Source organism: Petromyzon marinus, chromosome 57, assembly GCF_048934315.1.
Source record: "Petromyzon marinus isolate PM22_M1 ecotype Great Lakes invasive population chromosome 57, UKy_Petmar_22M1.pri1.0, whole genome shotgun sequence".
Lineage (NCBI taxonomy): Eukaryota > Metazoa > Chordata > Hyperoartia > Petromyzontiformes > Petromyzontidae > Petromyzon > Petromyzon marinus.
The window spans coordinates 955,347-982,138 of NC_133723.1; the positions used below are offsets into that span (position 1 = coordinate 955,347).

The 26,792-nt window shown below is 53.8% G+C and overlaps 1 protein-coding gene across 1 annotated transcript in view; it reads right to left on the reverse strand.

Moving 5' to 3' along the window:
- Positions 1-7,498: 7,498 nt before the first annotated feature.
- The window catches only part of TICRR (TOPBP1 interacting checkpoint and replication regulator), a 46,848-nt gene continuing 27,554 nt past the window's right edge, over positions 7,499-26,792 (reverse strand). The window contains exons 16-23 of the mRNA XM_032975684.2: positions 26,454-26,544; positions 22,261-22,331; positions 20,380-20,526; positions 18,891-19,039; positions 16,491-18,140; positions 12,878-13,760; positions 10,763-10,870; positions 7,499-8,559 (exon numbers count right to left, since the gene is read on the reverse strand). Coding sequence (XP_032831575.2) covers positions 8,432-8,559; positions 10,763-10,870; positions 12,878-13,760; positions 16,491-18,140; positions 18,891-19,039; positions 20,380-20,526; positions 22,261-22,331; positions 26,454-26,544 — 3,227 coding nt within the window. The 3' untranslated portion in view covers positions 7,499-8,431. The remainder of the gene's footprint in view (positions 8,560-10,762; positions 10,871-12,877; positions 13,761-16,490; positions 18,141-18,890; positions 19,040-20,379; positions 20,527-22,260; positions 22,332-26,453; positions 26,545-26,792) is intronic.

Here is a 26,792-nt window from a genome sequence, read left to right on the forward strand (position 1 = left end):
TCTAAGACCCCTCCTCTACAACAGAGTGAGTCTCAGACCCCTCCTCTACAACCGAGTGAGTCTCAGACCCCTCCTCTACAACAGAGTGAGTCTCAGACCCCTCCACTACAACAGAGTGAGTCTCAGACCCCTCCACTACAACAGAGTGAGTCTCAGACCCCTCCTCTACAACAGAGTGAGTCTCAGACCCCTCCTCTACAACAGAGTGAGTCTAAGACCCCTCCTCTACAACAGAGTGAGTCTCAGACCCCTCCTCTACAACCGAGTGAGTCTCAGACCCCTCCTCTACAACAGAGTGAGTCTCAGACCCATCCTCTACAACAGAGTCTAAGACCCCTAATCTACAACAGAGTGAGTCTCAGACCCCTCCTCTACAACAGAGTGAGTCTCAGACCCCTCCTCTACAACAGAGTGAGTCTCAGACCCCTCCTCTACAACAGAGTGAGTCTCAGACCCCTCCTCTACAACAGAGTGAGTCTCAGACCCCTCCACTACAACAGAGTGATTCTCAGACCCCTCCTCTACAACAGAGTGAGTCTCAGACCCATCCTCTACACCAGAGTCTAAGACCCTCCTCTACAACAGAGTGAGTCTCAGACCCCTCCACTACAACAGAGTGGGTCTCAGACCCCTCCACTATAACAGAGTGAGTCTCAGACCCCTCCACTACAACAGAGTGAGTCTCAGACCCCTCCTCTACAACAGAGTGAGTCTCAGACCCCTCCACTACAACAGAGTGGGTCTCAAACCCCTCCACTATAACAGAGTGAGTCTCAGACCCCTCCACTACAACGGAGTGAGTCTCAGACCCCTCCTCTACAACAGAGTGAGTCTCAGACCCCTCCTCTACAACAGAGTGAGTCTCAGACCCCTGCTCTACAACAGAGTGAGTCTATGATCACTCCTCTACAACAGTGAGCCTCAGACCCCTCCACTACAACAGAGTGAGTCTCAGACCCCTCCACTACAACAGAGTGAGTCTCAGACCCCTCCTCTACAACAGAGTGAGTCTCAGACCCCTCCTCTACAACAGAGTCTAAGACCCTCCTCTACAACAGAGTGAGTCTCAGACCCCTCCACTACAACAGAGTGGGTCTCAGACCCCTCCACTATAACAGAGTGAGTCTCAGACCCCTCCACTACAACAGAGTCTCAGACCCCTCCTCTACAACAGAGTGAGTCTAAGACCCCTCCACTACAACAGAGTGAGTCTCAGACCCCTCCTCTACAACAGAGTGAGTCTAAGACCCCTCCTCTACAACAGAGTGAGTCTCAGACCCCTCCTCTACAACCGAGTGAGTCTCAGACCCCTCCTCTACAACAGAGTGAGTCTCAGACCCATCCTCTACAACAGAGTCTAAGACCCCTCCTCTACAACAGAGTGAGTCTCAGACCCCTCCTCGACAACAGAGTGAGTCTCAGACCCCTCCTCTACAAGAGAGTGAGTCTCAGACCCCTCTACAACAAAGTGAGCCTCAGACCCCTCCTCTACAACAGAGTGAGTCTCAGACTCCTCCTCTACAACAGAGTCTCAGACCCCTCCTCTACAACAGTGAGTCTCAGACCCCTCCACTACAACAGAGTGAGTCTCAGATCCCTCCTCTACAACAGAGTGAGTCTCAGACCCCTCCTCTACAACAGAGTGAGTTTCAGACCCCTCCTCTACAACAGAGTGAGTCTCAGACCCCTCCACTACAACAGAGTGAGTCTCAGACCACTCCTCTACAACAGAGTGAGTCTCAGACCCCTCCTCTACAAGAGAGTGAGTCTAAGACCCCTCCACTACAACAGTATCAGACCCCTCCTCTACAACAGAGTGAGTCTAAGACCCCTCCACTAGAACAGAGTGAGTCTCAGACCCCTCTTCTACAACAGAGTGAGTCTAAGACCCCTCCTCTACAACAGAGTGAGTCTCAGACCCCTCCTCTACAACCGAGTGAGTCTCAGACCCCTCCTCTACAACAGAGTGAGTCTCAGACCCCTCCACTACAACAGAGTGAGTCTCAGACCCCTCCACTACAACAGAGTGAGTCTCAGACCCCTCCTCTACAACAGAGTGAGTCTCAGACCCATCCTCTACAACAGAGTCTAAGACCCCTCCTCTACAACAGAGTGAGTCTCAGACCCCTCCTCTACAACAGAGTGAGTCTCAGACCCCTCCTCTACAAGAGAGTGAGTCTCAGACCCCTCTACAACAGAGTGAGCCTCAGACCCCTCCTCTACAACAGAGTGAGTCTCAGACTCCTCCACTACAACAGAGTCTCAGACCCCTCCTCTACAACAGTGAGTCTCAGACCCCTCCACTACAACAGAGTGAGTCTCAGACCCCTCCTCTACAACAGAGTGAGTCTCAGACCCCTCCTCTACAACAGTGAGTCTCAGACCCCTCCACTACAACAGAGTGAGTCTCAGACCACTCCTCTACAACAGAGTGAGTCTCAGACCCCTCCTCTACAAGAGAGTGAGTCTCAGACCCCTCTACAACAGAGTGAGCCTCAGACCCCTCCTCTACAACAGAGTGAGTCTCAGACCCCTCCTCTACAACAGAGTGAGTCTCAGACCCCTCCTCTACAACAGAGTGAGTCTATGATCACTCCTCTACAACAGAGTGAGCCTCAGACCCCTCCACTACAACAGAGTGAGTCTCAGACCCCTCCACTACAACAGAGTGAGTCTCAGACCCCTCCGCTACAACAGAGTGAGTCTCAGACCCATCCTCTACAACAGAGTCTAAGACCCTCCTCTACAACAGAGTGAGTCTCAGACCCCTCCACTACAACAGAGTGGGTCTCAGACCCCTCCACTATAACAGAGTGAGTCTCAGACCCCTCCACTACAACAGAGTGAGTCTCAGACCCCTCCACTACAACAGAGTCTCAGACCCCTCTACAACAGAGTGAGTCTAAGACCCCTCCACTACAGCAGAGTGAGTCTCAGACCCCTCCTCTACAACAGAGTGAGTCTAAGACCCCTCCTCTACAACAGAGTGAGTATCAGACCCCTCCTCTACAACCGAGTGAGTCTCAGACCCCTCCTCTACAACAGAGTGAGTCTCAGACCCCTCCACTACAACAGAGTGAGTCTCAGACCCCTCCTCTACAACAGAGTGAGTCTCAGACCCATCCTCTACAACATAGTCTAAGACCCCTCCTCTACAACAGAGTGAGTCTCAGACCCCTCCTCTACAACAGAGTGAGTCTCAGACCCCTCCTCTACAAGAGAGTGAGTCTCAGACCCCTCTACAACAGAGTGAGCCTCAGACCCCTCCTCTACAACAGAGTGAGTCTCAGACCCCTCCTCTATAACAGAGTCTCAGACCCCTCCTCTACAACAGTGAGTCTCAGACCCCTTCACTACAACAGAGTCTCAGACCCCTCCTCTACAACAGAGTGAGTCTCAGACCCCTCCTCTACAACAGAGTCTCAGACCCCTCCTCTACAACAGAGTGAGTCTCAGACCCCTCCACTACAATAGAGTGAGTCTCAGACCCCTCCACTACAACAGAGTGAGTCTCAGACCCCTCCTCTACAACAGAGTGAGTCTCAGACCCCTCCACTACAACAGAGTGAGTCTCAGACCACTCCTCTACAACAGAGTGAGTCTCAGACCCCTCCTCTACAACAGAGTGAGCCTCAGACCCCTCCTCTACAACAGAGTGAGCCTCAGACCCCTCCTCTACAACAGAGTCTAAGACCCTCCTCTACAACAGAGTGAGTCTCAGACCCCTCCACTACAACAGAGTGGGTCTCAGACCCCTCCACTATAACAGAGTGAGTCTCAGACCCCTCCACTACAACAGAGTGAGTCTCAGACCCTTCCACTACAACAGAGTCTCAGACCCCTCTACAACAGAGTGAGTCTAAGACCCCTCCACTACAGCAGAGTGAGTCTCAGACCCCTCCTCTACAACAGAGTGAGTCTCAGACCCCTCCACTACAATAGAGTGAGTCTCAGACCCCTCCACTACAACAGAGTGAGTCTCAGACCCCTCCTCTACAACAGAGTGAGTCTCAGACCCCTCCACTACAACAGAGTGAGTCTCAGACCACTCCTCTACAACAGAGTGAGTCTCAGACCCCTCCTCTACAACAGAGTGAGCCTCAGACCCCTCCTCTACAACAGAGTGAGTCTCAGACCCCTCCACTACAACAGAGTGAGTCTCAGACCACTCCTCTACAACAGAGTGAGTCTCAGACCCCTCCTCTACAACAGAGTGAGCCTCAGACCCCTCCTCTACAACAGAGTGAGCCTCAGACCCCTCCTCTACAACAGAGTCTCAGACCCCTCCTCTACAACAGTGAGTCTCAGACCCCTCCTCTACAACAGAGTGAGTCTCAGACCCCTCCACTACAACAGTGAGTCTAAGACCCCTCCTCTACAACAGAGTGAGTCTCAGACCCCTCCTCTACAACAGAGTGAGTCTCAGACCCCTCCTCTACAACAGAGTGGGTCTCAGAACCTTCTGTCCAAGAGGACGCATTGTGGTTTTCATACAATGCACCAGCCATGGTTTACCCACTGCTGGATAAAGGCCTCCCCGTGTCATCTGATATTTGTTTTATTTTACCAGGTAAGGCCCACTGAGTTATGTAGTTCTTATTCAGATGCGACCTGGCCACAAATGATAGCTCAACTAAGTGGCGTATCATGTAGAAATGTAGAGCGGTCAAATACTCTTGAACGCATGTTTCTAAATTTGGAGGGGAAAACCGGAGGACCCAAAGAAACTCCAAATATACAACAGGCATCGTCAGGGTCGGGATCGAAACCACGACCTCCTGCAGAGCAGGCGAGGTAGTCTCCATCCCCCATGATCCGGCACTGCCACGACCCACGTGGCGCTCGCGGGGAACAATCGGGGAGCGTCGCTTCTGTCTCTCTAAACGCGTTCCGTCATCCGGGCTGCCAACCGTCGCCAGTCACGGCCACTGGAACATCACGACGGCCGGCTGACGCGCGTCCCGCCCCTAATCCCTCAGAAACTCTTCCACCAACGTGTGACGCGACACACATACACATAGCAGCAGCAGCAACACACACACAGCAGCAGCACACACACACATACAGTGAGGGAAAAAAGTATTTGATCCCCTGCTGATTTTGTACATTTGCCCACTGACAAAGAAATAATCAGTCTATAATTTTAATGGTAGGTTTACTTGAACAGTGAGAGACAGAATAACAACAAAAAAATCCAGAAAAACGCATGTCAAAAATGTTATAAATTGATTTGCATTTTAATGAGGGAAATAAGTATTTGACCCCCTCTCAATCATAAAGATTTCTGGCTCCCAGGTGTCTTTTATACAGGTAACGAGCTGAGATTAGGAGCACACTCTTAAAGGAAGTGCTCCTAATCTCAGCTTGTTACCTGTATAAAAGACACCTGTCCACAGAAGCAATCAATCAGATTCCAAACTCTCCACCATGGCCAAGACCAAAGAGCTCTCCAAGGATGTCAGGGACAAGATTGTAGACCTACACAAGGCTGGAATGGGCTACAAGACCATTGCCAAGCAGTTTGGTGAGAAGGTGACAACAGTTGGAGCGATTATTCGCAAATGGAAGAAACACAAAAGAACTGTCAATCTCCCTCGGCCTGTGGCTCCATGCAAGATCTCACCTCGTGGAGTTGCAATGATCATGAGAACGGTGAGGAATCAGCCCAGAACTACATGGGAGGCTCTTGTCAATGATCTCAAGGCAGCTGGGACCAGTCACCAAGAAAACAATTGGTAACACTACGCCGTGAGGGACTGAAATCCTGCAGCGCCTGCAAGGTCCCCCTGCTCAAGAAAGAACATATACATGCCCGTCTGAAGTTTGCCAATGAACATCTGAATGATTAAAAAAACAACTGGGTGAAAGTGTTGCGGTCAGATGAGACCAAAATGGAGCTCTTTGGCATCAACTCAACTCGCCGTGTTTGGAGGAGGAATGCTGCCTATGACCCCAAGAACACCATCCCCACCGTCAAACATGGAGGTGGAAACATTATGCTTTGGGAGTGTTTTTCTGCTAAGGGGACAGGACGTCACCGCATCAAAGGGACGGTGGACGGGGCCATGTACCGTCAAATCTTGGGTGAGAACCTCCTTCCCTCAGCCAGGGCATTGAAAATGGGTCGTGGATGGGTATTCCAGCATGACAATGACCCAAAACACACGCCAAGGCAACAAAGGAGTGGCTCAAGAAGAAGCACATTAAGGTCCTGGAGTGGCCTAGCCAGTCTCCAGACCTTAATCCCATAGAAAATCTGTGAAGGGAGCTGAAGGTTCGAGTTGCCAAACGTCAGCCTCGAAACCTAAATGACTTGGAGAAGATCTGCAAAGAGGAGTGGGACAAAATCCCTCCGGAGATGTGTGCAAACCTGGTGGCCAACTACAAGAAACGTCTGACCTCTGTGATTGCCAACAAGGGTTTTGCCACAAAGTACTAAGTCATGTTTTGCAGAGGGGTCAAATACTTATTTCCCTCATTAAAATGCAAATCAATTTATAACATTTTTGACATGCGTTTTCTGTATTTTTTTGTTGTTATTCTGTCTCTCACTGTTCAAATAAACCTACCATTAAAATAATAGACTGCTCATTTCTTTGTCAGTGGGCAAACGTACAAAATCAGCAGGGGATCAAATACTTTTTTCCCTCACTTTACACAGTAATGTTAACCTATGGGCAGTGTTAGTCTATGGGCAGTGGTGAGTCTATGGGCAGTGTGAGTCTATGGGCAGTTTTGAGTCTATCGGTAGTGTGAGTCTATGGGTAGTGTGAGTCCATGGGTAATGTGAGTCTATGGGTAGTGTTGAGTCTATGGGTAGTGTTAGTCTATGGGCAGTGTTAGTCTATGGGTAGTGTTGAGTCTATGGGTAGTGTGAGTCTATGGGTAGTGTGAGTCTATGCGTAGTGTTGAGTCTATGGGCAGTGTTGAGTCTATGGGTAGTGTTGAGTCTATGGGTAGTGTGAGTCTATGGGTAGTGTGAGTCTATGGGTAGTGTTGAGTCTATGGGCAGTGTTAGGTCTATGGGCAGTGTTAGTCTATGGGTAGTGTTAGTCTATGGGCAGTGTAAGTCTATGGGTAGTGTTAGTCTATGGGCAGTGTTAGTCTACGGCTAGTGTTGAGTCTATGGGTAGTGTGAGTCTATGGGTAGTTTTGAGTCTATGGGTAGTGTTTGTCTATGGGTAGTGGTGTGTATGTTGAACTTGTTTTCCACTGTACGTAGCCAACCACGCTAATCGGATGTGCGTGGGGGTGGGGGACAAACTAAACGCAACAACCAAGCGGTTCTAAAGAAATGAGTTTTCAAATGAGAAACTAAGATAGCTGGCCATCTTCACAATCTGTGGTGAACTCTGCTGTCCCATCCCACCGTGAGCCGCCAACCCCTAGTCAACAGCAGGGGCAGGGGGGTGCGGGGGAGAGAGGAGGGGGGACGTGACGCCGTTTCAGCGGAGGTCCGATGCCGTGAACGTTTTACACGGCGGCAGGACAGGCGGAGGAAATATCACTTTTTTATTTGTAAAAAGAAAACTCTTCACTCGGCGCACGGCAGTGGCGCTCCGAGAGCAAGGCCCACGCGGCGCCGGTGAGGACGCCCCGAGGAACGCGTCCATCTTCCCCAAACGCAACGACGACAGAAACCACAACAACCACGACAACGACAAAAAAATTGCACAGTTGATTGGTTCGAGCGCTTGCCAGCCCGACATCCACTGCAGGTGACCTTTAACCCCCACCGCAAGTCCGCGACACAGCCACAGCTAAACCTTGCCAAGACGTGGGACCACAGCACCTTGGGACTGACGCCCATCACCTTGGGACTGACGCCCAGCACCTTGGGACTGACGCCCAGCACCTTGGGACTGACGTCCAGCATCCTGCGACTGACACCCAGCACCCTCCGACTGACGTCCAGCACCCCGCGATGGATGCCTAGCAACCAGATATAACAACCCTGCAGGCAAGAAGGCACTATACAGCAACCAAGGCACCCAGGAGTCACGTCAAGATGCCCAGCGACTGACGGCTTGTGAACCGAGACGCACGGCACCACATCGCAGGAGGATCGGCAGGTAGTGGCGACGACCTGGGATACTTTAATCCAGCAGTGGACTGATCACTGCTGCTGCTGATGATGACTAAAAGTACAGAGTACTTATTCTGTGAGAGTCAATGGGTCTCGGTGCAAGTCTACGGGTCTCTGTGAGTTGACGGATCTCTGCACGAGTCTCTGCGAGTTGACAGATCTCTGTACGAGTCTATGAGTCTTATCCTCGGTTCTCTGGACGGACACCCGAGGCGTAGCCGGGCACCCCACTCAAGGTCGCTGTGCACAGCGACGCCAGGAGCGGTGCGGCGGGGCGACAACCCCCCTCAGTGCGCACCGTCCCGGCCGTCCCGACTGATGGCGCCGCCGGCGTTGGTGGTGGCGTCAGCAGGGCAGCTTCCTCTTTCCGTACGTCCTGGCGCCGGGGCTTCGGTGCCGCACGGACGACAGCTCAGCTGGCGGAGACCACTGCCTGCTGCTGCTGCTGCTGGTGGTGGTGGTGGTGGCGCCATCTGCTGGGACGCATTCACGCTCGTCAGCTGCGCAAGACGGTCCTTCCCCAGCGCCTCCGAGTAGCACGGCTGGCTACGTACGGTGCGAAAGAGGTTCAACATACACACTGCCCATAGACTCAACACTACCCATAGATTCAACACTACCCAGACTCAACACTGTTCATAGACTAACGCTACCCATAGACTCAACACTACCCATAGATTCAACACTACCCAGACTCAACACTGTTCATAGACTAACGCTACCCATAGACTCAACACTGCCCATAGACTAACACTACCCATCGATTCAACACTACCCACAGACTCAACACTGCCAATAAACTAACGCTACCCATAGACTCAACACTGCTCATAGACTCAACACTACCCATAGACTCAACACTGCCCATACACTCAACAATGCCCAGACTCAACACTTTCCATAGACTCATTACTGCCCACAGACTCATCACTGCCCACAGACTCAACACTGCCCATAGACTCAACACTACCCATAGACTCAACACTGCCCACAGACTCAACACTGCCCATAGACTCAACAATGCCCAGAGACTCAACATTGCCAATAGACTCAACTGCACCTCCTATTAGCACAGTTGGCTATGTACGGTGCAAAATAAATTCAACATACCCCCCCCCCGCCCAATACTAACAGCCGCCATTCGCCACTAAGGGGAGGTGACGTCACCACGGGCCCTGCACCAGGTCAGGTGCCCCACCAACTCCCCCCCACCCCCAACACACAAGCGAGGAATGACACTTTGGTTCATCGAAAAAATTTGGTTCGTAGACTCGCATAGCGACCTGAATACTGACAGAAACCCTTGGACTTTCACAAGAACACGAAGACTCACAGACTCGCATAGTGGTCCACAGACCCGGGTGGACAGCAACCTGAGATGCGGTGGGAAATAGGCCTCTATGTGCGAGTCTACGGTTCTCCGTGCAAGTCTACGGTTCTCCGTGCGAGTCTACGGTTCTCAGTCTAAGCCTACGACGGGTCTCTGTGCGTGTCTTGAGATGCGGTCGCATGCAGGGGCGGGAGCTACGCAAGATACAGCTGTGTGCCCCCCTCCTTTCTTCTGACTCACTTTTCCTAAAACGGCTACAGCTGTTTTTAACCCCCGATATAGTAATAGGTGGGCCATAACCATATATAAATATTATTGTTCTTGTTTAAAAACAAATCCTAACATTTTGATTTAAATCTTTCGTGACTGCAGGGATTCGTATTCTTGGTGCTTTCGGTAAAGTCACGTAGAATTTTATTGTTTTATATTTTTACTATTTTATTGTTTCCCTTCTACGTGACTTTAGCAAAAGAACTAAGAATATAAACCCGAACATGTTTTGTTACTTTTGTTCATTCGGGGCCCTCCTTGTGGCCGACTGGGCCTCCTCCTATAACGCCGCCACATGCCACCACCACCCCCCGTAGTTGAGCCCCTGGTCGCACGGAGGCGCTGCCACATAAACGCACGCTCCAGTGCAGTGGCTCTCCTTCATCTGGGGTGCGTGCACCCCCTGGGGGTAGTGAAACTTGGCCAGATTGTTTGTAGATGGTAAATAATCGAAAACACAAATTTAGCACGGGTACATTAAGTACAACAACTTTGTTTCATAAAACCCTATGTATTTATTAACATAAAACATGTTTGTAACAAGTGACAACCCAAGGGATTCAAGGCTGCAGTAGAGGTTAAGAACTGCTCCTCTAGTACATCGGGTGCTTCAAAATTGGACAAAATGGGATGATCGTTTTTAATGGAAAAGAACGGATAATAAATACACCGTAAAATGATAGCAAATATGATGTTAATAGCTTCAAAAAGTCAGAGTCTCCACTTGTTCGCCATCATTGTAAACACGTGCCTGGAATCTTCTCCAGGTGATCTCCAGAGCCCAGAGGCAGCAGCACATTGATTGTGGTATTGTTGCAAATCCTCAGAAGTTTTTACGTTTTTTTGAAGCGCCCTGTATTATATTATCTACTGTTCCATTAGGTTTCAGGGTAAGGAGGAAGGGAGGGAGGGAGGGAGGGAGGGAGGGAGGGAGGGAGGGAGGGAGGGAGGGAGGGAGGGAGGGAGGGAGGGAGGGAGGGAGGGAGGGAGGGAGGGAGGGAGGGAGGGAGGGAGGGAGGGAGGGAGGGAGGGAGGAAGGGAGGGACCCCCTCCCGACTCCCCCCCCCGTGACTCACTGGGCTCCGTGGGAGGGGTGGAGGCGGCGCTCCCGAGTGGGGGACGGATGATGGGCGACTGCGTGAGCGCCAGGAGGCCGTGAGCCGACAGCTGCCGGTGTCTCCCTCCTGCCGGGACAATCATTTCACAAATCAGAATATTTATTCATACTGCAGGAGGAATCCGATGAGCTATGAAGCTCTTTTCACAGACTTCCAGTCGGGGCACGGGGTAAGAACCCCCCCAACCGCAAGTCCACGCCAGGACCACAGGTAAAGATTGCCGGGACCTCAGCAAGCGGGTGGGACATCCACGAGACGGTTAAATCCTGCAATCAATTCACCCAGCGCCCTGTGACCGACACCCAGCGCCCTGCGACCGACACCCGATATGCAATTACAAAATAAATTAATGAATGCGTATGTTTGTCGACATTAAATATACGGTAGAGCATCGATTATCTGGCAGCTTCGGGTGGGAGGGGACGCCAGATTTTCAAATAGCTTATTTTTGCACATTCTTGCATGACATTATGTTTGTCGGTGTTGTGTTGTTTTTTTTGTGTTTTAAATTTGTTTACTGTATGAAATTGCCATGAATATACAAATAGACAAAAATATCCTACTTTAAAAAGTGATTGTATTTACTGTAACGTACTCACTCCAATCGAGAAGACTCTGCATTGGGGTGATGGACATACGTGCAGTATTTTCATTGTTTAACTTGTATGTAATCTTTATTTGACGCTTTCATGACTGCAGGAATCCAAACTCTTTGGTTCTTTCGGTAAAGTCACCACGTGGTAGGTAGAAACATAACAGATCACGTGATGTTTCGATCGCAACACCAGCAATCGTCATCAGGTGGGACAACCACAGCAAGAAAAAACTGCTCAATTAGGCGAGAGATCTGCCGTGGCACGAGGTTATATAAGGCCTTGGCAGTAGAGGGGGAGAGAGAAGGGGTGGGGAGGAGGCAGGGCAGATCGGAGAGAGATGCACAGAGAGAGAGAAAGACACACAAAGAGTCGGAAATAACAAGTGACATAGGCAGGTAGGACGGAAACATCAGAGTCAGTTAGGTAAAGTCGTGTTCTATTATTTTTCTAACTTGTATGTAGTGTATAATGTACTGTATATAATACTTTACACTAAAATCAAGCAAAGCTACTATTTCGTCACGTACACGGTGCCGATCTCCGGCCAGGTACAGCCTTTGGAGCGGTTTTGCCGGATCGGTCCGCGACCGCCGGATAATGTTGGAAGCCAGATAATGTTGGAAGCCGGATAATCACACACCAATGATCAACTGAGTGAGCGAGTGGACGTCAGCCCACGTAGCCCCCCCTCCCTCCCTCCCTCCCTCCCTCCCTCAGCAGGTGCAGGGCAACAACAACAACAACAACCAGTACCGCCCGCGGCTCGCCCTGACGCACTTCACAGCCGGAGACGACGCGCCGGCCATCAAGTCGGGGCCAGCAGCAGGCTGCCGAAAGCCCCGGGGAGTTGGCACCGCTGGTAGACTGCGTCGATTCGCTCGTCCACGGAATGGTATGTGCATGGAATATGACAGCGAATTAAACTGTCGTGAAGATAAGACAACGGGCCACCTCCTTTTTCGTAGGATCGACGGCTCCGACGCCCTGTCATGTGCAGAATCAAATTTTACCCGAACCAAAACCTATCGTAGACTAACCCTTAACCTTAGACTTAACCCTAACCTAACCTAACCTTCAATTTAACCTAACCTTAAATTTAACCTAACCCCAAACTAAACTCCCAATTAAACCTTCCCCTAAACTAACCCTAACCTTAAATATAACCGAATGTAACCCCAAACTAAACACTACATTAAACCTAATCCAACTGTAACCCTAACCTAACCTTAGCCTAACCCATCAACTGTTTTCCACGAGGCTGCTGCTGCAATGGATGCTGCTGTTTTGGCCAAATTCCAATTCCCACAGCGTGGGACGGAGGGCGGAGGAGTGTCCCAGCATGGTGGGGTGGGCAGTGACCCAGACAGATTTCAGAATCCATCGGCGCCTCGGCCGTCCCCTGGCCAATTCGTGCCAAGAGCCTTCGAGCAGCCGGTCAAGCCCCTGGTCCCCGGGCGCCGGCCCTCCCGGCACCCACCTGCGGGGCTCGAGAAGACGTTGTCGTCGCTGCCGCCGGCACCGCCAGCGCTGGCGGTGGACGGGAAGGCGGCGCTCCCTCTCGGGGAGGACCGGCCCAGCTCCGTCTCCGAGCGCGGCCGCTTGGCCTCCTTCGTCGCCGCCGCCGGCACCGCAGCACCGCCGCCCTTCTCCTCCTCCTCCTCCTCTTCCACCGGGGAAGAGAGGCGGCAGCCGGCTCGCCTCTTCCTGGAGCCCAGGCCGAAGCCGGCGCCGCCGGAGCCGCTCCGCCGGGAGCCCAGACCGTACCCGGCACCGCCGCTCCACCGGGCTCCCCACGCCGCCTCCCTCGGCGGGGAGCAGTCGGGCAGCGCAAACACGCCGTCCACCTCTGCCGCGCCGAGCCCGCCGTCCCACGGCGCCAGCTTGAATCCGCCGGCGGCCGCGGCGGGAGAAGCGCCGCCGCCCGCCCGCTTCTTGCGGGGCCACCGCCGGATGGCGGGACTCTGCGCGGGCGACGCGGCGCTCACCGCGCCTGCGCTCTGCGGGGGCGTGGACGACGACGCAGGCGGCGTGGACGACGACGCAGGCGGCGTGAGCGTGTGGCAGATGCGAGTCTGCACGCGGCGCGGGCTCGGGGAGGCCGAGGCTCGGCGCGCGCGGCGCGACGGCGGCGTACGTTGATCCGCGGCCTCCACCGGCTGCTGGCGCGACGAGTGCCGGCTGCAGTGGCGGTGCGATGCGGCGGCGGCGGCGGCGGCGGCGTCGCCGACCGGCGCCCGATCCCGGCCGTCCTCGTTCAATTTCCACGAGCCGGCGCGCTTCAGCCGCAGCTTGAGCGGCCCCGAGCCCTGCGGCAGCAGCGCCGGCGGCGACGGTTCCACCTCGTACCGGCGTCGAGCGTCCTGCCGGGGGACACGAGCGGCAGGCGAACAACGCAGGTCACACGACCGCAATCGCCCGCGGTCAATCAACATTCAAAGGCTTCCCCAACCCCAAATCTGCCGCGTCGACTCGCGACCCTGCGAAGCAGCAATGCACAGGGCTGGCATCGGCGTACGGGAGCCCATTTCGCTAATCCGTCTCTGCGGGGGGGACGTTCTCTTAGGCACGTGCTGTCCCTCAAGCATCGACACATTCGTTGATGTCACTGCCTACCTAAAAAATAATAGTTTACTGTAGTCCTTCTGTTAACAGTGACATATCGGTTAATGGTTTTTGTGGTGAACCTTTTGCCTCCCATAGGACTCCCCGTGGTTTCGACTGATGTTAACATGTTGCCTGACGGGACCGTGCTTACGTGATGCACGCGGGGCGCCAATTTCGGCCAATCCCAGCGCTCATTGGTGGGGCTGAGCCATGGAACGGGTTAAAAACGTTAACCGAAGAAACTACCGTAGAAAATCGGCGACATTTCAGGCACCTGCCCTTATTCACAGTGCATAGGCCTCTCCACGTGCAGGTGGGCCGACAACGAAAATCATCTTGCTCACGACGGACCCTGGAATTCCTCCATCGGAGGTCCTGCATCGGTGGAAGGTTCGCACCCCAGGGTAGGCTTTCCCGGGTGAACAAGCGACAAGTGGGATACAACCAGCACCGGCGGCAGCACCGGCGGGGTACTTCGGAGTGCCACGGTGGCGAGATGTTAACTTCCTCGTCTGGTATACAAGAGGTCAGGGGTTCGCTCCCAACCCTGGAGTTTACACACTCTCTCCATGGTCGCGTGGATTTTTCTCCGGGTCTTCCAGTTTTTCCCTTCACATTTAAAATCAACATTACACGTTTAACGTATTTGGATACTATACATTTCGATTGTGGCCAGGTTGCTTCTGAAAAAAGAGCTATCGAGCTCAGTGGGCCTTACCTGGTAAAATACAAAATAAATTTCTAAATATATAAATAGGTTCAAAGAACCTACAGTGAGGGAAAAAAGTATTTGATACCCTGCTGATTTTTTACGTTTGCCCACTGACGAAGAAATTATCAGTCTATAATTTTAATGGTAGGTTTATATGAACAGTGAGAGACAGAATAACAACAACAAAATCCAGAAAAACGCTTGTCAAAAATGTTATGAATTGATTTGTATTTTAATGAGGGAAATAAGTATTTGACACTCTCAATCAGAAAGATTTCTGGCTCCCAGGTGTCTTTTATACAGGTAACGAGCTGAGATTAGGAGCACACTCTTAAAGGGAGTGCTCCTAATCTCAGCTTGTTACCTGTATAAAAGACACCTGTCCACAGAAGCAATCAATCAGATTCCAAACTCTCCACCATGGCCAAGACCAAAGAGCTCTCCAAGGATGTCAGGGACAAGATTGTAGACCTACACAAGGCTGGAATGGGCTACAAGACCATTAACAAGCAGCTTGGTGAGAAGGTGACAACAGTTGGTGCGATTATTCGCAAATGTAAGAAACACAAAACAACTGTCAATCTCCCTCGCCCTGGGGCTTCAAGCAAGATCTCACCTCGTGGAGTTGCAATGATCATGAGAACGGTGAGGAATCAGCCCAGAACTACATGGGAGGATCTTGTCAATGATCTCAAGGCAGCTCGGACCATAGTCACCAAGAAAACAATTGGTAACACACTACGCTGTGAAGGACTGAAATCCTGCAGCACCCGCAAGGTCCCCCTACTCAAGAAAGCACATATACATGCCCGTGTGAAGTTTGCTAATGAACATCTGAATGATTCAGAGGACAACTGTGTGAAAGTGTTGTGGTCAGATGAGACCAAAATGGAGCTCTTTGGCATCAACTCAACTCGCCGTGTTTGGAGGAGGAATGCTGCCTATGACCCCAAGAACACCATCCCCACCGTCAAACATGGAAGTGGAAACATTATGCTTTGGGAGTGTTTTTCTGCTGAGGGGACAGGACAATTTCACCGCATCAAAGGGACGATGGACAGGGCCATGTAGCGTCAAATCTTGGGTGAGAACCTCCTTCCCTCAGCCAGGGCATTGAAAATGGGTCGTGGATGGGTATTCCAGCATGACAATGACCCAAAACACATGGCCAAGGCAACAAAGGAGTGGCTCAAGAAGAAGCACATTAAGGTCCTGGAGTGGCCTAGCCAGTCTCCAGACCTTAATCCCATAGAAAATCTGTGGAGGGAGCTGAAGGTTCGAGTTGCCAAATGTCAGCCTCGAAACCTTAATGACTTGGAGAAGATCTGCAAAGAGGAGTGGGATAAAATCCCTCCTGAGATGTGTGCAAACCTGGTGGCCAACTACAAGAAACGTCTGACCTGATTGCCAACAAGGGTTTTGCCATCTGGTACTAAGTCATGTTTTGCAGAGGGGTCAAATACTTATTTCCCTCATTAAAATGCAAATCAATTTATAACATCTTGACATGCGTTTTTTCTGGATTTTGTTGTTGCTATTCTGTCTCTTACTGTTCATATAAACCTACCATTAAAATTATAGACTGATCATTTCTTTGTCAGTGGGCAAACGTACAAAATCAGCAGGGGATCAAATACTTTTTTCCCTCGCTGTATCTACGTGACTTTACTGAAAGATCCAAAGAATATGAATTCCTGCAGTCACGAAAGCTTTAAGTCAAGACGAAATAAACAGTTTAGTAAAACGGTAAACCCGGGGACGAGCGCGTCTCTACCTTGGTGGCGCTTGGGTGCCAGGCGCCAGCGGCCACCGCCACCGGCGAAGACTGCAAGGCCTCGGCGCGCCGCTGCCTCCGGTCCACCGTGAGCCGCAGGGAGTAGCTGCGGCCGGGGGTAAGAAGCAACGGCTGCGTCGACGCCAGCGGCGGCTCCAGCAAGGTCTCCGCCGGCGCCCTGCCGGTGCCCATCGGCTTTCGGCGCAGGCGCACGCCCACGCCTTCTCGATTGCCGCGCGGCGACGCCAGCTCCCACTCGGGTGACGTGAGGCTCCCGGCACCGGCGGGCGACGAGGAGAAAACCGTCCTCTCGTTCAACGAGTCCTCATCCTCCACATCCTCCTCGCTCCATCTCTCGCCTCCCACAGAGTTTCTGGAAGTGAAACCATCCGGCTCCTGGCCACGTTCTCCCGCACCCGTTTCCGCTGCTCCCCGGTCGGCCGAGCCGCTCCTCCTGCTGTCTCCACGCGCTGTCGCCACGCGGCCTCCTGTGCCGGTGGCCCCTCCGCTCGGGCACCTCCTGCGAGACCTCCTGGGAGACCTCATGGGAGACCTCCTGGGAGACCTCCTGGGAGACCTCCTGGGAGACCTCCAGGGAGACCTCCTGGGAGACCTCCTGGGAGACCTCCTGGGAGACCTCCTGGGAGACCTCCTGATCTCCGGTGCTGGCGCCCGTGACGCCATCTCAACTCCATGCTCCGGCACGCGTGGAGGCGTCGGCGGCGATTCCCGCGAGCCCTTTGCAAGCGTCTTGCCAGCGGTGGCGGCGCCAGCGTCACCTCTGAGCGGTGCTGGCGGTCGTTCCTTTGGCGTCTTCGGCACGGGCCTCTCGTCGCGCGCCTCTCCGACTCCGCCGGGGAACTCCGGCGGAAGCGCCGGCTGCCTCTTGGCCGGGGTCATCAGGGGCGAGCGCAGCAGGTCCGAGCACTCGCTGCGCGTCCGTGGCAAACACCGAGCCGGCGCACGCCTGCCGCCGCCGGCGGTCGCCGACGGCGGCGACGTTGCCGACGTGTCCGTTCCCCTGGGAGACTGGCGTGGACGCGTCCAGGAGACGACGCCGTGCTCCATCGACATGGCGCGAGGGGTGCGTGGGGTGAGAGGGGTACGAGGGGTGCGTGGGGTGCGTGGGGTGCGAGGGGTGAGAGGGGTCCTCGCCACGCGCCCCGCACCAGGGGTCTCGGGGGTTCCAGGAACGCGGTCCCTGCGAGGAGTCTGGGGCGTGGGGGCTAGGCGGGGCAATCTCTCAGAGGACACGGGAGTCCCGGGGGTCCCAGGCGTCCCCGGCGTACAGGGGATGCCTCGCGAGAACCTGGGGCTGCGGCGGGGCGGCGTGCCGCCGTCGGCGCGCTCCGGCGCCCGCTCCGGCGTGCGGGGACCGCGTGACCGTGGCGGCTCCGTCGTCGTCGTCGTCGTCGTCGTCGTCGTCGAGCTCGATTCGAACCGCACTTTGGAGGGAGTCCGGCGCACGCGCCGGCTCCTGGCGCCACTGGCGCGCGGGAGGCCGGAGGGGGCGGCGGACGGCCGCGGCGGAGGGGAAAAGGGCAGCCTGGTTGTGGTGGCGGCGGGCGCGCTGGTGCTCGAGGGGGCGAAGAGGCGGCGCGACAGCTTGGAGGGGTTGTGCACGTGGCCCGAGAGGGCGCCGGCGCCGTCCTGCGGAAAGCGCTGGCCACGCGGCACGAGCGGACGGAGACCGGAGGGGGGGGGTACAGAAGCGGCGTTCCGGTGAGTGCGCTGCTTCATCACGTCACCGTGGCGCCGTATACTCGGCACCACGCCCGGCCACCTTTGTCTCTCCAATGCTGATGTGGGTTGGCTACATACGGTACGAAAGATATTCAACGTACATAAACACGTATACACCGCACCAGGTCCTCATTTAAGGCAGAGTCAATCTAGATCGGTGTTGGTTGTGAGCGGGAATGGAACTCGGGTCGCCGGGCTCAGCTCCTTCGTCCCGCACCTCCGATTAGCACGGTTGGCTACATAGGGTGTGAAAGAAGTTCAACGCCTACATACGTATAATAACGTCACTATGGAACGGTTTAAAAAACGAAGGTTCATGGGCCCAATAGCAGATATTGGCACCAAATCAAGTAGCCAAACATTGGTCCAACCAATGTATTGACATGACGGGTGAATTATTTGATAGCTCCACTCATTTCAAATGGGTATCACGCACTTCACTTATTGTCGGTCACACGAAGAAACCGCAACCGCATTGAGCGATGCCACCCCAGGTTTTACCGACGAGCGGGGCGCCTGCCCTGGGCTCATCGACTTCCTGTGGTGCTACCACAGCGGCGACCAAGGCATCGCTACGCGCCACAGCTGAAGCTCACGGCGCCACCTCTGGCCCATCGCGCCGGACCCCCCACCCCCATCCCGCCCCCGCGGCCTCACCCGCTGGAAGGCCCCGCTGGCGAGATGCCGGGGCGGCCGTAGGTCGGAGGCGATGGTGTCGGGGCTCTGCTGGGCCGCTGCAAACAGCAGCTTGTGTGGAGACGGAGCTGTGGAGGAGGCGGCGGCCTTACGCGGCGACGTGGAGCGGTCTGAAAATCACAGGCGGCACGTGCAGACGCGGCAGACTCAGACGCGGCACGCGCAGACGTGACAGACGTGACACACGTGACACACGCAGACGTGACACACGCAGACGCGGCACGCTCAGACGCAGCACACGCAGACGTGACACACGCAGACGTGACACACGCAGACGTGACACACGCAGACGTGACACACGCAGACGTGACACGCTCAGACGTGACACACGCAGACGTGACACGCGCAGACGTGACACGCGCAGACGTGACACACGCAGACGTGACACGCGCAGACGTGACACACGCAGACGTGACACGCGCAGACGTGACACACGCAGACGTGACACACGCAGACGTGACACACGCTCAGACGCGGCACACGCAGACCTGACACACGCAGACGTGACACGCGCAGACGTGACACACGTGACACACGCAGACGTGACACACGCAGACGTGACACGCGCAGACGTGACACGCTCAGACGTGACACGCTCAGACGTGACACGCTCAGACGTGACACACGCAGACGTGACACGCTCAGACGTGACACACGCAGACGTGACACACGCAGACGCGGCACGCGCAGACGCGGCACACGCAGACATGACACACGCAGACGTGACACGCTCAGATGCGGCACACGCAGACATGACACACGCAGACATGACAAGCTCAGACGTGACACGCTCAGACGCGGCACGCTCAGACGCGACAGACGTGACACACGCAGACATGACACACGCAGACGCGGCAGACGTGACACGCTCAGACGTGACACACGCAGACGTGACACACGCTCAGACGCGGCACACGCAGACGTGACACACGCAGACGTGACACACGCAGACGTGACACACGCAGACGTGACACACGCAGACGTGACACACGCGGCGCTCTGAGACGTGGCACATGCAGACGCAGCACGGGTTTCCTCCGGGTTCTCTGGTTCCGTCCCACAGCTAAACCCACACACACACAGTGCAACCGGTATTGGACAAAACATCCCCATGCTGACAAATGTCCTGCAAATTACTCAATTGAGATCACACGCAACAGCAGCAGCAACATCGCCTCCTAAGTGTGAAAACCTGGCAAAAAACCCGCGTCAAAAAGAGTCCGGATTTGTGAATAAACGAGCATAATGACAATAACAATCTCAAGATGCTGATGCCCGTTTGGCAACCGTTGTTTGTATTGTTACTTTTAGTCGCCAAGAGGAATTCGTGGCAGGACAGCAGGAGGGAGGCAGCGGCGCCTTTTGCGAAGGCTCCTCATCCAGCAGCGGATTAACCACGGCTGACGACGACGCCGACGGGCAGTTGCCGTAACCCCCGACCCCTACCCACCTCTGCCGGCCTGGCTGCCCTGCGTCGCGGCGGCCTCCTGCGTTGAGACGGAGGCGGCGGCGCGAGAGAGGGGCTGAGACGCGGCGTAGAAGGAGGAGCGACGCGAGTGGAGCCGGGGGCTACGCCGCACGTCCTGGGTCCCCGCGGCTGCACCCGCGGGCACCGCAGAGCACACCCAGTGTCGTCGTCGTCATCACGGTCATCATCGTCAACGCTATCGTCATCAGCAACACCATCATCATCGCGATCATCATTGTCAACACCGTCATCGCCGTCAACGCCATCACCAGCAACAAGATCGTCATCGCGATCATCATCGTCAACACCGTCAACGTCGTCAACGCCATCACCAGCAACAAGATCATCATCGTCAACACCATCATCGCCGTCAATGCTATCACCAGCAACAAGATCGTCATCGCGATCATCATCGTCAACACCATCATCGTCGTCAACGCCATCACCAGCAACAAGATCGTCATCACGATCATCATCGTCAACACCATCATCGCCGTCAATGCCATCACCAGCAACAAGATCGTCATCACGATCATCGTCAACACCATCATCGTCGTCAACGCCATCACCAGCAACAAGATCGTCATCGCGATCATCATCGTCAACACCATCATCGTCGTCAACGCCATCACCAGCAACAAGATCGTCATCGCGATCATCATCGTCAACACCATCATCGTCGTCAAGGCCATCACCAGCAACAAGATCGTCATCACGATCATCATCGTCAACACCATCATCGTCGTCAACGCCATCACCAGCAACAAGATTGTCATCACGACCATCGTCGTCAACACCATCATCGCCGTCAACGCCATCACCAGCAACAAGATCGTCATGACGATCATCATCGTCAACACCATCATCGTCGTCAATGCCATCAGCAGCAACAAGATCGTCATCGCGATCATCATCGTCAACACCATCATCGTCGTCAAAGCCATCACCAGCAACAAGATCGTCATCACGATCGTTGTCAACACCATCGTCATCATGATCTTCATCGTCAATGCCATCGTCTGTATTTCCTTCTCCCACAGTAACCGTGTAGCTGTCTCCACTGTAATTGTGTCATCTCCATGGTAACGGTGCCCATGTCTCCTTGGTAACCGTGTCCTCATTTCCTCAGTAGCTGTGTCCCCGTCGTTATAAACACCCGTTCAGAGTATTTGGTCGCAATGCATTTCCACGTGACAAGCCGCTCCATTTAGCTATCATTTGTGGCCAGGTCGCTTCTGAAAAAGAGCTATACAGCTCAGTAGGCCTTAACTGGTTAAATAATAAAAGTTGTGAAGAGTAAAATAATAATACCATTGTCATCAACATTGCCGTCAACACCACCATCATCATCAACACCATCGTCAACACCGTCATCGTCATTATCGCCATCACCAGTAACACGATCGTCATCACGATCATTGTCATCACCATCATCGTTATCGTCATCACCAGCAACACGATCGTCATCACTATCATCGTTGTCGTCAACACCATCGTCACCAGCAACACCACCATCATCACTATTATCGTCAACACCATCATCGTCGTCATTGTTGACATCAACATTCATCGTAAACACCTTTTACACCACCAACACCACCATCAACAACAACACCACCACCACATCATGACAACATCGCATCATGACGTATCAATCACCACCGCCACATTAACCATCACCACCACCACATTAACCATCACCACCAACACATTAACCATCACCACCACAACCACATTAACCATCACCACATTAACCATCACCACCACCACCACTTTAACCATCACCACCACCACCACCACCACATTAACCATCACTACATCAACCACCACCGCCAGCAGTAGCGGCATGGCCCCTGCGCGCACCTCGGTGGAGAGGCTTGCACGGAGACTCCTGCACCAGGGTGACGCTGGTGCCGTCGCACGCACCATACTCCCTACGCACACGCACACACAAAAACAAAGATCCCCGTATAGCATTTACAGACTGTTGGGGCAAGTGCTGTTAGCGAGCACCTATGAAGCCTGGAACAGCACACGAGGGGGTTGGTGACCAGCCCCATGCCTGGCCGCCTTTGTCTCCCCAGTGGCGATGTTTACACACTGTACCAAGTACTAATTTGAGGCTGAGTCGACCTAGGGGACGCCCAGGACCGGTTCAGAAAATCGTCACTGGTGTTGGCCGTGAGCAGGAATGGAATTCGGGGTTTAAACTAAACTATGTTTTAACATGTAGGCTTTCGCGACCAATATCATCCATAACAGGGGTTTTTTTTTGGGTTAGATCACGTAATTTGTCTGGCTGTCGCCTGACGAAGCTAGTTGTAATTACTGGCGAAACGTCGTACTCAAGATTGTAACTGTTGTGGCCTGGATCTCAAACACACCGGTTAGTGCTGTACTAGTGACGAATTGGCACGTTCTGTTTATGTGACAAACCTTACTAGTTGGCTGTGTCGGGTGGTGGAGGCGGGTTTAACGACACATTTATATAATTACGCGACCTAACCCCCCAAAAAACTCCCTATTAAACTGTTTTATTTGACCATACACAGCAGGCTTCAGGGTTTCGATCGAACCCACCGACTCCTGCATACCAGGCGAGGCAGTTAACATCTCGCCACCGAGGGTCATCGGGTTCATAGCACGGTGCGCTAGCCATCGCTCCACAAACTCACGGACACGCGCCGCCATGGCTGTCTAACACGACGCACATGTTCGTCTCTGCACGCGTGAGTCTGATGATCACCTGACATCTGTTCCATGTTTAACCAAAGCGCGGTTTGAGTAGTTGCACCACGATCGGTCGAGGGGTAATTGTACTCATGCCGAGTGGTCTGTGCTTTGCGTGAATGTTTTTTAGTTTTACTCACGCGACGCAGTTGCTTTTGTTTTAATTGCTATTTGCTTCATTGCCATAACTTCATCTGATTTTTTTCCTTTGTCGTTTTTGAGACTTATCCTGGTCTCTTAAGATCACACCTGTCAGTCTCTAAGCGAGCCTGTGGGTCTCTACGCGAGTCTGTGGGTTTCTATGTCAATCTCGACGCGAGTCTGTGGCTCTCTACGTGAGTCTCTACACGAGTCTGTGGCTCTCAATGTGAGTCTCTACGTGAGTCTGTGGCTCTCTATGCGAGTCTGTGGGTCTCTACGTGAGTCTACGCGAGTCTGTGGGTCTCTACGTGAATCTCTACGCGAGTCTGTGGGTCCCTACGTGAGTCTACACGAGTCTGTGGGTCTCTATGCGAGTCTGTGGGTCTCTACGTGAGCCTCTACGCGAGTCTGTGGGTCTCTACGCGAGTCTGTGGGTCTCTATGTGAGTCTCTACGCGAGTCTGTGGGTCTCTATGCGAGTCTGTGGGTCTCTATGCGAGTCTGTGGGTCTCTATGGGAGTCTACTCGAGTCTGTGGGTCTCTACGTGAGTTTCTACGCGAGTCTGTGGGTCTCTATGTGAGTTTCTACGCGAGTCTGTGGGTCTCTACATGAGTCTCTACGTGAGTCTGTGGGTCTCCGAGTCTGTGGGTCTCTATGCGAGTCTCTACGTGATTCTCTACGCAAGTCTGTGGGTCTCTATGTGAGTCTCTACGCGAGTCTGTGGGTCTCTATGTGAGTCCCCACGCGAGTCTGTGGGTCTCTACGCGAGTCTCTACACGAGTCTGTGGGTCTCTACGTGAGCCTCTGCGCGAGTCTCTACACGAGTCTGTGGGTCTCTATGCGAGTCTCTACGTGAGTCTGTGGGTCTCCGAGTCTGTGGGTCTCTATGCGAGTCTCTACGTGATTCTCTACGCAAGTCTGTGGGTCTCTAAGTGAGTCTCTACGTGAGTCTGTGGGTCTCTATGCGAGTCTCCACGCGAGTCTGTGGGCCTCTACGCGAGTCTCTACACGAGTCTGTGGGTCTCTATGTGAGTCTCTACGTGAGTCTGTGGGTCTACGAGTCTGTGGGTTTCTATACAGTCTCTACGCGAGTCTTAAGGTCTCTATATGAGTCTCTCCGCGAGTCTGTGGGTCTCTATGCGAGTCTGTGGGTCTCTACGCGAGTCTGTAGGTCTCTACGTGAGTCTCTTCACGAGTCTGTGGGTCTCTACGCGAATCTGTGGGTCTCTACGCGAGACTGTGGGTCTCTATGCGAGTCTTTACATGGTTCTCTACGTGAGTATGTGGGTCTCCGAGTCTGTGGGTCTCTATGCGAGTCTCTATGTGATTCTCTACGCAAGTCTGTGTGTCTCTATGTGAGTCTCTACGCGAGTCTGTGGGTCTCTACGCGAGTCTCTACGCGAGACTGTGGGTCTCTATGTGAGTCTGTGGGTCTACGAGTCTGTGGGTCTCTACGTGAGTCTCCATGCGAGTCTGTGGGTCTCCAAGTCTGTGGGTCTCTATGCGAGTCTGTGGGTCTCTACGCGAGTCTCTACGCGAGTCTGTGGGTCTCCAAGTCTGTGGGTCTCTACGCGAGACTGTGGGTCTCTATGCGAGTCTGTGGGTCTCTACGTGAGTCTCCATGCGAGTCTGTGGGTCTCCAAGTCTGTGGGCCTCTATGCGAGTCTGTGGGTCTCTACATGAGTCTTTACGTGAGTCTGTGGGTCTCCGAGTCTGTGGGTCTCTATGCGAGTCTCTACGTGAGTCTCCACGCGAGTCTGTGGGTCTCTATGTGAGTCTCTACGCGAGTCTGTGGGTCTACGAGTCTGTGGGTCTCTATACGAGTCTCTATGCGAGTCTGTGGGTCTCTATGTGAGTCTCTACGTGAGTCTGTGGGTCTCTATGCGAGTCTGTGGGTCTCTATGCGAGTCCGTGGGTCTCTATGCGAGTCTCCACGCGAGTCTGTGGGCCTCTACGCGAGTCTCTACACGAGTCTGTGGGTCTCTACGTGAGTCTCTGCGCGTGACTGTGGGTCTCTACGTGAGTCTCTACGTGAGTCTGTGGGTCTACGAGTCTGTGGGTTTCTATACAGTCTCTACGCGAGTCTGTAGGTCTCTATGTGAGTCTCTACACGAGTCTGTGGGTCTCTATGCGAGTCTGTGGGTCTCCGAGTCTGTGGGTCTCTATACGAGTCTCCACGCGAGTCTGTGGGTCTTTATGCGAGTCTCTACGTGAGTCTGTGGGTCTACGAGTCTGTGGGTTTCTATACGAGTCTCTACGCGAGTCTGTAGGCCTCTACGTGAGTCTCTACACGAGTCTGTGGGTCTCTACACGAGTCTGTGGGTCTCCGAGTCTGTGGGTCTCTACATGATTCTCTACGTGAGTCTGTGGGTCTCCGAGTCTGTGGGTCTCTACGCGAGTCTCGACACGAATCTGTGGGTTTCCGAGTCTCTACGCGAGTCTCTACGCAAGTCTGTGGGTCTCTATGCGAGTCTCTACGCGAGTCTCTATTCGAGTCTGTGGGTCTCTATGCGAGTCTCTACGCGAGTCTGTGAGTCTCTACGCGAGTCTCTACGCGAGTCTGTGGGTCTCTACGCGAGTCTTGACACAAATCTGTGGGTTTCCGAGTCTCTACGCGAGTCTCTATTCGAGTCTGTGGGTCTCTATGCGAGTCTCTACGCGAGTCTGTGAGTCTCTACGCAAGTCTCTACGCGAGTCTGTGGGTCTCTACGCAAGTCTGTGGGTCTCTATGCGAGTCTGTGAGTCTCTATGCGAGTCTCTACGCGAGTCTGTGGGTCTCTATGCGAGTCTCTACGCAAGTCTGTGGGTCTCTACGCGAGTCTCTACTCGAGTCTGCAGGTCTCTACACGAGTCTCTACGCGAGTCTGTGGGTCTCTACGCGAGTCTGTGGGTCTCTACGCGAGTCTGTGGGTCTCTATGCGAGTCTCTACGTGAGTCTGTGGGTCTCTACGCGAGTCTGTGGGTCTCTACGCGAGTCTGTGGGTCTCTATGCGAGTCTCTACGTGAGTCTGTGGGTCTCTACGCAAGTCTGTGGGTCTCTACTCAAGTCTGTAGGTCTCTACGCGAGTCTCTACGCGAGTCTGTGGGTCTCTATGTGAGTCTCTACGCGAGTCTGTGGTCTCTACGCGAGTCTGTGGGTCTCTGTGAGGCTGATGGAGCCCCGGGCGGTGATGCAGGGCGCCCACCTGCCCTTGACCTGCGCCTTGAGCAGCCGTTGGGAGCACTGCTTGTGCGACGGCGTCTCCGCCACCTGCCGTGTCAGCAGCTTCACAGCGCCTGCAGAGACAAAGATCCCCGTGTAGCCTTAACAGGCTGTTGGGGCAAGTGCTATGAAACTAGAAACTATTATTATTTTACCAGGTAAGGCCCCATTGAGCTGCTAGGTAGCTCTTCTGCAGAAGTGACCTGGCTATGACTCAACGAAGTGGCTTTCCATGTGGAAATGTATAGCAGTCAAATACTCGAAACGTGTGATGTTGATTATTAATGTGGAGGGCAAAACCGGAGGACCTGGAGAAAAATCC